Source organism: Cebus imitator, unplaced genomic scaffold (genome assembly GCF_001604975.1).
Source record: "Cebus imitator isolate Cc_AM_T3 unplaced genomic scaffold, Cebus_imitator-1.0 Scaffold183, whole genome shotgun sequence".
Lineage (NCBI taxonomy): Eukaryota > Metazoa > Chordata > Mammalia > Primates > Cebidae > Cebus > Cebus imitator.
Window position 1 is genome coordinate 3,731,438 of NW_016107498.1, and position 10,968 is coordinate 3,742,405.

The window sequence follows — 10,968 nt, forward strand, 5'->3', positions numbered from 1 at the left end:
GTAGAGACGGGGTTTCACCATGTTGACCAGGATGGTCTCGATCTCTTGACCTCGTGATCCACCCGCCTCGGCCTCCCACAGTGCTGGGATTACAGGCTTGAGCCACCGCGCCCAGCCTTCCCTTTAATTTTTTATATTGCTCTGTGCAGTTTCTTTTTCATAAAAAATTTTATAATGCTGTTTGTTTTTTAAGAAAGAAAATTGTAGTCCTTCGGAAAGCTGTAACATAGTGACTGGCAACAATGAAGGTAAAAACTTGACCCAACACATATAATGAGATTTTTCTTTTTCTTGTTTTTTGAGAAGGGTCTCACTCTGCCACCCAGGTGGGAGTGCAATGATGTGATCATGGCTCACTGCAGCCTTGACCTCCTGGGTTCAGGTGATCCTCCCACCTCAGCCTCCCAAGAAGCAGAGACTACAGGCATGTGCCAACAAGCCTGGCTAATTTTTTGGTATTTTTTGTAGGGATGGGGTTTCACCATGTTGCCCAGGCTGGTCTCAAACTCCTGGGCTCAGGTGATCCGCCTGCATTGGCCTCCCAAAGTACTAGGATGACAGGTGTGAGCTACTGTGCCTGGCCGAGACTTTTCATAGTCAAAGAATACTTGTTGGTAAACCTCACTTTACAAAAGAGAAGTAATGTGTCTTCCTCTTTTGTATTACTTACAGATCTGGGCTGTCCTGAGAATCTCCGGTTATAATCATTAATATCCTGATGCAATCTCACAACATCCTGAGACTGATCATCATCACCAAATACCGTTAGGAGTAAGGTTACCTGCATATTATAGAAAAAAAATTATTTCAACTTTCTTCATCGTTATGTTTTTTTCCATTTTGTGTTATTATTCCATAGAATGATAAAGGCTTCTAAATTTATATTTCACTCATTTTTAAATAAAGGCAACCTGGGGGAGGAGAGTAAGTAATTATTTTGCAATAAAATCGAATGCAATATAGAATTTTAACCCCTATAAGATAAAATAAGCACCATATCCAACTACTGGTCTAATATTTGCCTGTCCATACCAGGAATAAATTCACTAGTTCTCTATTTGGGCCACCAGATATCTGAAGATACAAGAATGATGAGGAAACATTCAGGAGGAAGGTGACATAAAACATATAACTGTCACTTTAAGACAGAACAATTATGGTTTTCTTTTTTGGTATTAAAATAATGATTGGTTATTCTTACTGGTATTTGAAAGATCTTTGAATGCTACCAACCATAATATAAAGATTAAGTTATTTCAGGGACCAGCTCTCAAACAATTCCTACTATAATAAAGAAATTCTTGCTATTGTTATATAACATAATACATTTAACCCTGCTTCCTTCATGATTGTGGTAAAAAGAATATACAAATGTCCCAGAACCATACTGGAGTAATCTGAAGGTAACAGACAGTACCTTGAAAAATAAATACATTTTAGGACATAACATCCCTTTAGAAAATGGTCACTAATTTTGTTCTCGCTTCAGAAAGAAAAAAAAAAAAAAAAAAAAAAAAAATTTGTTTTTGCTTCAAAAAAAAAAAAAAAAAAAAAAAAAAGAAAATGGTCACTAATGATTATATGATGACATATAAATGGGAAGAAGTGGGGGCTGATTTAGTTTTAAATCATGTTTTTATCCTTCCTCAGTTCAGCTTTAAAACCAAGGCTTCCCACTGTGTAGATGCTTTCCAAACAGCTAAACAAAGGAGTGACTAAGCACAGAAGGTGGTAAGAACAGCAAGTGCAGCCATTTCTTCCTTCACAAATTTGTTAATAAAAAATGCATTATTTCGATACACATTAATGGGGCACCCATGGCGGGCCAGGTACTCTGCTAAGTGATAGGTATGCCAAAAGAAAAAAAAAAAATGAGGACACAACCCTGCTTCAGGGTGACTACAACACCCACAATAAAAGGGGAGGCAGACCTGGCCTACAGCCTTATATGGCCCTGGGGCAGGTGCAAGAATGCTGCTGTGAGAGGGAGGATCTCTTCTGCCCAGGGTGGCCAGGAAGCCTGACACTGAGCTGAGCCTGGAAACGGAGGTAGGACTGTAGTTGGTGTGCATGCATTCAAGGGGAGAAGTGGCAAGTGTGTTCCAGTCAGAGGCAGCAGCCTGTACATTTGCTATTTCCATGACCATTTACTGAAGGGGACTACTGAAAACAGGAGGTAGAACAAGCACTTGCCATCTGTCTTGCACCCAGGATGAATTACTCTTAGCTTAGGGAACCAAATGCTACTATATTAAGACAACTTGATCTCAACCTTCTGAGCCTCTAGTCAATTTATGGATAGTACACAGGATACCACTGGCTACTGTACACATGCCCTTTGAAAAGTCATGGGCAAAACCAAGAAGAGGAAGGAGCTGGAGCTTTTTTTTTTTTTTTTTTTTTTGAGACAGAGTCTCGCTCTGTCACCAGGTTGGAGTGCAGGAGCACGATCTCGGCTCACTGCAACCTCCACCTCCTGGCTTCAGACGATTCTCCTGCCTCAGCCTCCCGAGTAGCTGGGACTCCAGGAGGGCACTATTACACCCAGCTAATTTTTGTATTTTTAGTAGAGACAGAGTTTCACCATGTTGGCCAAGATGGTCTTGATCTTGTAATCTGCCCACCTCGGCCTCCCAAAGTGCTGGGATTATAGTGGAACTATTTTTTTTAATGTAAGACCTACTCCCTGGTTTGGATGTTGCTGACTGAGAGCAAAACATGCTGAGAGGCAGTATTTGTAAGTAAGCTTCAATTTTTTTTTTTTTTCTAGACTGAGTCCTGCCCTGACACCAGACTGGAGTACAGTAGCATGATCTTGGCTCACTACAACCTCTACCTCCCAGGTTCAAGCAATTCTTCTGCCTCAGCCTCCCAAGTAGCTGAGACTACAGGCACATGCCACCTCGCCCGGCTAATTTTTGTATTTTAGTAGAGATGGGGTTTCACCATGTTGGCCAGGATGGTCTCGATCTCTTGCCCTCATGATCCGCCCACCTTGGCCTCTCAAAGTGCTGGGATTACGGGCGTGAGCCACCACACCCGGCCATAAGCTTCAATGTTGACTGCCTTGTGACATGCATCAAATCAGCCAGAGAGGCATACAGAAACATTAGTTTCCTCCTGATCATGTGGCCACAAGTAAAATATGAAAGAGGCAGAATTTGAGAATGTAGAAGCAAGAATGATAAGAAAATGGCTTGGACATCCCTTTCTGCACCAAAATAAGAGGGCAGCTGGGGAGAAACATACAGCTAAAATAAAGGCTGAGAGAGAGAGAGAGAGAGAGAGAGAGAGAGAGAGAGAGAGTGTGTGTGTGTGTGTACATTCCACCAATGGGTAAGTGGGAGAATGTTTTTTTTTTTAGTGATGTAATCTCATTCTATTGCCCATGCTGGAGTATAGTCCCATGATCATAGCTCACTGCAGTGTCAAACTCCTGAGCTCAAGCAATCCCCCCAGCTCAGACTCCCAAGTAGTTGTGACTATAGGTACACATCACCACACCAGGCTAATTTTATATTCTTAGTTTTTTTGTAGATATGGAATCTCATTTTGTTGCCCAAGCTGGTCTCGAACTCCTGGCTTCAAGTGATCCTCCAGCCTTGGCCTCTCAAAGTGCTGGCCTGTATTTTTTTTTTTTTTTGAGACAGAGTCTCACTCTGTCTTCCAGGCTGGAGTGCAGTGGCATGATCTTGGCTCACTCCAACCTCTGCCCCGAAGGTTGTAGCAATTCTCCTACCTCAGCTGCCTGAGTAGCTGGGATTACAGGTGCCTACCACCATGCCAGGCTAATTTTTTTGGATTTGTAGTAGAGATGGGATTTTGCCATTTTGGCCAGGCTGGTCTTGAACTCTTGACCTCAGGTGATCCTCCCGCCTCGGCCTCCCAAAGTGCTGGAATTACAGGCATGAACCACTGTGCCCAGCCTGTATTTTGTGTGTGTGTGTGTGTGTGTGTGTGTGTGTGAGACAGAGTTTCACTCTTGTTGCCCAGGCTGGAGTGCAATGGTGCGATCTCAGCTCACTGCAACCTCTACCTCCCAGGTTCAAGCAATTTTCTGGCCTCAGCCTCCCTAGTAGCTGGGATTACAGGCATGTGCCACCATGCCCGGCTAATTTTTTGTATTTTTAGTAGAGACAGGGTTTCACCATGTTGGCCAGGCTGGTTTCAAACTCCTGACCTCAGGTGATCCATCCACCTCGGCCTCCCAAAGTGCTGGGATTATAGGCATAAGCCACCACGCCTAGCTTGTATATTTTTATTTTAAATGAAAAATAAATATAACGGAAATCGTGAAAACAGCGTACAACTGATAGAATGTCCTATTTTATCATATTTAAAAACTGAGAATGTTGGTTTCTCAGAATTGTTCAGTATTCCATTTCTTCAGTTTATCAAAGAAATGGAGAGAATTTGGCATGTCTCATCTGCACTGACATTTCAGTCTCAGGTTCATGTTTACTTACTGCCTCCCTCCTGAGGTGGCTTCGATGCTAACTGTCATGGTCTAAGCTGTTCTGGACAATGCAATGTGGCCATGTCTCTAAAAGGAACGAAACATTAAAAAAAATCATTATATACCATTTAAAGCTATCCGGATCCTCACCAGAAAAAGATTAAATATAAATTGAACAGGAAAAAAACTTTTTTACAAATGAAAAAAGGTATATAGGGGATACATGTTAATATACTGATTAAGTAGTTTGGTTATTCCTTTGCTGGTATTGCTACAAAGACTTTACTGGGATTTTTGGGAAGGATTCATTTACCAGTTGTTTTTCATTACAACTGTACGATTTCAAACAGGATGCCCTTTTTTAGTGATAGCTCAATGACAGTTTTTAAAAAATAATTGTGGGCAGGGAACAAATTTAAAAAAAATCATAGGTTGGGTGTCGTAGCTCATGCCTATAATCCCAGCACCTTGGGAGGCTGAGGCAGGAGGATTGCTTGAGCTGAGAGTTTGAGACCAGCCTGGGCAACATAGGGAGATCTCATCTCTACTAAAAATAAAAAAAAAATTAGGCAGGCATGGTGGCACATGCCTATAGTCCCAGCTACTCAGGAGGCTAAGGTTGAAGGATTGCTTGGGCTCAGGAAGTCAAGGCTGCAGTAAGCTACGATCATGCCACTGCATTGCAAGACCTTGTCTCAAAAAAAAAAAAAGTAATAATAATAATAGAGAAACATCAAAGAAGCTTTGGATAAATGAAGTTCAGCTAAAAAGATAAGAATAATTCCAAATATAGGTACAAAAACCACAAAAATGTACAAAATAAACTAGCATAAATGATGCTTTCTGCACACAAAACATTACCGTTTGTCTACAGATTGGACAACTGATTGCTCCAAGCCATGAACCGTATCGCCAGTAAGCAATAATGCAGGGACCTAATAGAAAAAAAAACCACATTAATATTGATGTTTTAAAGTCCATACATCCTCAGAAAGTTTCAACTATTTTAAATATTTTAACAGTACCACCTTATTTAAAAACATTTTTTATTTCATCCAGCCAACCCTTCAGGCGAATTCAAATCTAGTAAGAATTCCCGGCCATTAAAAAATATTTTTTTATTTAAACTCCAAGTTAAGGCTGGGTGCGGTGGTTTATGCCTGTAATCCCAGCACTTTGGGAAGCTAAGGTGGGTGGATCATTTGAGGTCAGGAGATCAAGACCACCCTGGCCAACATGGTGAAATCCCATCTCAACTAAAAAATACACAAATTACCGAGTGTGGTGGCACATGCCTGTAATCCCAGCTACTCGGGAGGCTCAGGCAGGAGAATCGCTTGTACCTAGGAGGTGGGGGTTGCAGTGAGCCAAGATCATACCACTGCACTGAAGCCTAGGCAACAAAGCGAGACTCTGCCTCAAAATAAAGAATGAAACTCCAAGTTAAGCTACAGACAGTTGCACACAATCAAAAGCAAGTATATATTAACTGCCTTAATGCTATGAGGCTTCATACAAAATATTACATTTTCTATGTAATATAAACAAAACAATAGTTAAACATCATTGTAAATATAACAACCAACAAATCAGAGCATACATTTTCTGTTCTAAATTTGGTATGTTATAAAAATAACACAACTTTTTAAAGAGTTTAGAAAACCAAATTATCAATGTGTTAACTAACAGTAATTAAGTATTAATAGTACAAGCAAGGAATCAAAGGACACAAAGAGTATATGCTCTGCCCTAATGAAGTTTATAATTTGGTTCAAGAATAAAATAAACTTTTGCACTAGATTGATTGGATTTCTCTGCTTGAAGGTATTGACAAGCAGCAAGCCAGCCAAAGATGAGCAACACAGCCTAAAGGAAGAGTCCGGCAACCTCAAGAAGGGGTAGGCGTGCCAAGTATATAAGCACTAAACTTCATGCCAATAACAGGTGAAGGAATAGTTTTGAATACTGTCTGGAATTTAAGGGGCCAATTCACTTTCTTTTCTGTAGGACACCTGCATCTTCAACCATACGGGTCCCACTGTGACTCTGAACTAAGTGCTAAGTGCTAACTCTCTAGGATCCTCTGTGTATTCTTGCTCTTGCCTGAGCAACCTGGCTTAGCCCTCCTGTGTTCCTTATTCCTCCAGATCAAATAAGTGTTCAGAATTCAAAACAAGCAATGGCAATCCAATTGAGACCAAGGTGACATACTCAAATCAATGTAGATGGCAAATTTTCAACTGTATAATATTAACTTTAAATACAAAACAGGAGTACAGAGAAGTATGTATTAGAGAGTAGCTTATAGAGGAGAAAGGATATGAACTGAACTTTTTAGGATGGACGAGATTTAGATAGGCAGAAAACAGGAGAGAGGACACTTCACATTTTAAGAACAGCAAGAGCAAATGCCAGAAAAGAATGTCCCATGGATTAGGTTTGAGAGGAGAAACATGTCTGCCTTCTCTGATGGCCGTCTAATTTTCCCTGCCCAATCTTTCATAACTTTCCCAGTGATTAGCATTTCCAATAGAAAATTAAAAGACAAAAACTGAAATAAGTGTTTTATAATTTGTTAGCTACTTAGGCGAAAACCTTAAAGAGGAGTCTGAAATAAGTGGATGAAGCAATGATGGGACTGGATTACCAAAAGAGCACAAGGTACAGAAAACCCTGCCAAATACTCACGCCATCTCCAAATGCACAAATAACACTGTATCTAATAATTCTATAGGATGAGATGAAGTTAGACAAAAGGGCCAACAATTTATAGGACCATTATATGCTACATTTTTAATTAGTCCCTATATGAAAATTTCCTACGTTTTGGGAGCAATAAGGCCCTATCTTGAACACAACTGTTTAAACAGAAAGAAACAATAAAAAACTAGGTCTAGTGATTGGACACATCGAAGTGGCTTCGAGTGTTTACTAATGTATGAGCCAGCAATCATGCAGAACTGAGCACAAGGCTTGAAGATAAACCTAGGTTTAAAAATTTGGCTCTGTCACTTAACACCTGGGCTACTCTTTTTAAAATTTATTATTATTATTTTTGAGACAGGATCTGGCTCTGCTGCTCAGGCTGGAGTGCAGTGGCACGATCACAGTTCATTGCAGTCTCAAACTCCTGGGCTCAAGTGATTCTCCCACCTCAGCCTCTCCAGTAGCTGGGATTGCACATGTGAGCCACTGCACCTGTGTAATTTCTTATTTTTTGTAGAGACAGGGTTTCTCTATGTTGTCCAGGCTGGCCTCCAACTCCTGGGCTCAAGCAATCCTCCTGCTTCAGCTTCCCCAAGTGCTGAGATTACAGGCGTAAGCCACAGAGCCTGGCCACTTTGTAAAATTTCATCACATCTCTAAGCCTGTTTCCTCACAGTTGGGGTTAGATGAAGTATGTTAATGTCCAATACATAGGCATGTAATAACTGAAACTTTCCCACTCAGTATTCTACGGCATAAGAGGCCACAGAAGATACTCCTGAATCTGCAGATTCAGGAAAAATGAGGAGTGGTAGAAAGCACTCCTTCCTGATACTAAGTAAATGTGAAATTATTCCCTTCTTACCCCAATGCATGCTCTAGGTTTCTCATTCTCTCTCATTAAACCTCAACAGGTTGAAGTTAGAGAGGATGAGAGAGAGAGAGAGACAGAGAGACAGATTGACACAGAGAGACAGACTCAGACAGACAGACAGACAGACTGAGATGTTTACTTTTAGTAAAACCTTTACTAAAGTACTAAACCTTTAAGACTTTTAGTACAAACTCAGAGTCAAAAGAGGCAGAAGGGCTAAGGGAGGGTCTTGGGCAGGTTCTTGAGAGAAGAACTTTCCTGCCTTGGAAAGGATGAATAATAAATCAAACTCTCAAAAAGTGATGAACAAGGAGGGACTCAGTGAATCCCTCATGCTATTTATCTACGTGAACTACTATCCAAAGAAACACATTTCTGTTTATTGGGAAGCTGAATAGTTTCTTTAACCTCTGAACCCATAGTTGCTACATGGACACACTAAATAGAAAATAAATAAGCAAGTATATTATTTACATGCTAAGTATACTTGGTAGACGAGTAGAGCAGAGTATCAGAAGTAATATACTCTACTCACAAAATACAAAAAGAAAAAATTAGGAATCCAGCCTTTGTACACATAGAGGTCTTGGTCTAAACAGTCACTTTTCCCAAGTATAGCATTGGTTGCTTACCACAAAAAAGATGTCCACAGTTGGTCTCCACTGGGAAGGAGGCTTGGTGCAGGCAGATGGGACAGTACATGTCAGTGTAGAACTGCTGTCGAGCGGCAGCAGGTGCATCCTAGTAAGAACACAAGTGCACACGTTTAAACACGACACATGTAGCCCTCAACAGTATCTTATATTAAATTATATTTGAGAACACAGTCAACAGTGTGTAACCATCATCAAACTGTAGATGTGCAATAGTTTAAGGTCATAATTTTGAGAATATTATGAGGCTATATTGCTTTTATTTAAACTGCATGGTCTCCACTTTCCTTCCTAAACATAATTTAAAGACAAAAACCTAGATTAACTCAAGAGTTCCTCTTTTACTCTACTATAATAAGTAAGTTATTCTGAGTAGCACAAGGCTAAGCTAATGCATAAGCTAACAACAATAAATGTCAAGGTCAGCCATGGTGACACATGCCTATAATCCCAGCACTTTGGGAGGCTGAGGCAGGCGGATCACTTGAGCCCAGGAGTTCCAGACAAGCTTGCGCAACATGGCGAAACCCCGTCTCTACAAAAAATAGAAAAATTAGCCAAGAGTAGTGGCGGCGTGGGCCTGTAGTCCTGGCTACTTGGGAGACTGAGGTGGGAGGATCACCTGGGCCTGGGAGGTTGAAGCCACAGTGAGCTGTGACTGAACCACTGCACTCCAGCCTAGGCAACAGAGCGAGATCCCATCTCAAAAAGAAAAAAAGAATAACAAATGTCAAACTGTTTTCTAAGTCTTCACTTTTTCCATTTCTACCATCTTTTTCATTTTAAAAGTGTTGCATGTATTCAAGAAACATCCAGATATCAAAGATGGGTCATGAGGGCAAGGAATTTATTTGTAGGATTAATTGTACCTCAGGACCTAGAAAAGTGTCTACATGGCTGGGGACGGTGGCTCACGCTTTGGGTGGCTGAGGTGGATCACTTGAGATCAGGAGTTCGAGACCAGCCTGCTCAACATGGTGAAACCGTGTCTTTACCACAAAATACAAAAATTAGCCAGGCATGGTGGCGCACACCTGTAGTCCCAGCTACTTGGGAGGGTGAGGTGAGAGAATCACTTGAACTCAAGAGGTGGAGGCTGCAATGAGCCAAGATCATACCACTACACTCTAGCCTGGGCAACAGAAACCCTGTCTCAAAAAAACAAGGTGTCTATGTAACATAGATCTTATGTTACTGTGTTATAAAAATACTTATGATTTATCAAAACTTGTTTTGATGGAACCCAGCACAGATAAAGTTGCTAGCATGAAAAATATCTAATTACAGAAAAAATAACAAATTTACTAAATAGGAACTGTTCTTAAGTGAATCAGATTTTTGCCACTCAATATTAATAAACAAATTTAACAAATTAAATTTAAATGATTTATTAATAAACATAATTAAGATTTCATACTTCTAAAACAGTCCTAAGTCACCAGAATATTCTGTGATCCAAGGCTACACCTTGATGTTACAGTCACTTATGTCAGTTCTAATGCTACAAAAGTGTAAAAGTATACAGCACTTTATGTTCCACTTTTTCTCCTTTTTTTTTTGGAGACAGAGTTTCACTGTCACCCAGGCTGGAGTGCAGTGGTACAATCTCGGCTCATTGAAACCTCTGCCTCCTGGGTTCAAGTGATTCTCCGGTTTCAGTCTCTCGAATAGCTGGGATTATAGGCGCTGACCACCATGTCCAGCTAATTTTTGTATTTTTAGTAGAGATGGGGTTTTGCAATGTTGGCCAGGCTGGTCTCAAACTTCTGACCTCAGGTGATTCACCTGCCTCAGCCTCCCAAAGTGCTGGGATTACAGGTGTGAGTCACCACACCTGGCCTTCTCCTTATTAATTTTTAAAGAAAACTGACAAAAAACAATTAACAGTGCTATCCAATAGAACTTTCTGCAATAACTGAAATCTTTATCAGTGCTGTCCAATACAGTAGCCGTGAGCCACATGTGGTCATTGTGTACTTGAAATGTCGCTAAAAACTGAGTTTCAGCTGGATGCAGCAGCTTACGCCTGTAATCCCAGCACTTTGGGAGGCTGAGGCAGGCGGATCATGAGGTCAGGAAATCAAGACCATCCTGGCTAACATGGTGAAACTTTGTCTCAACTAAAAATACAAAAAAAAAAAAATTAGTCGGGTGTAGTGGCACATGCCTGTAGTCCCAGCTACTTGGGAGGCTGAGGCAGGAGAATCACTTGAACCCGGGAGGCGGAGGTTGCAGTAGACTAAGATTATGCCATTGCACTCCAGCCTGGGCAACGAGAG

The 10,968-nt window shown here is 40.8% G+C and overlaps 1 protein-coding gene across 4 annotated transcripts in view; it reads right to left on the bottom strand.

Moving 5' to 3' along the window:
* The window catches only part of RNF170 (ring finger protein 170), a 47,023-nt gene that overhangs the window by 6,254 nt on the left and 29,801 nt on the right, over positions 1 to 10,968 (bottom strand). For all 4 annotated transcript variants that reach the window (XM_017545973.1, XM_037744766.1, XM_037744765.1 and 1 more), the window contains 3 exons: positions 8,669 to 8,777; positions 5,318 to 5,391; positions 671 to 781 (listed from right to left, as the gene is read on the bottom strand). In XM_017545973.1, coding sequence (XP_017401462.1) covers positions 671 to 781; positions 5,318 to 5,391; positions 8,669 to 8,777 — 294 coding nt within the window. The remainder of the gene's footprint in view (positions 1 to 670; positions 782 to 5,317; positions 5,392 to 8,668; positions 8,778 to 10,968) is intronic.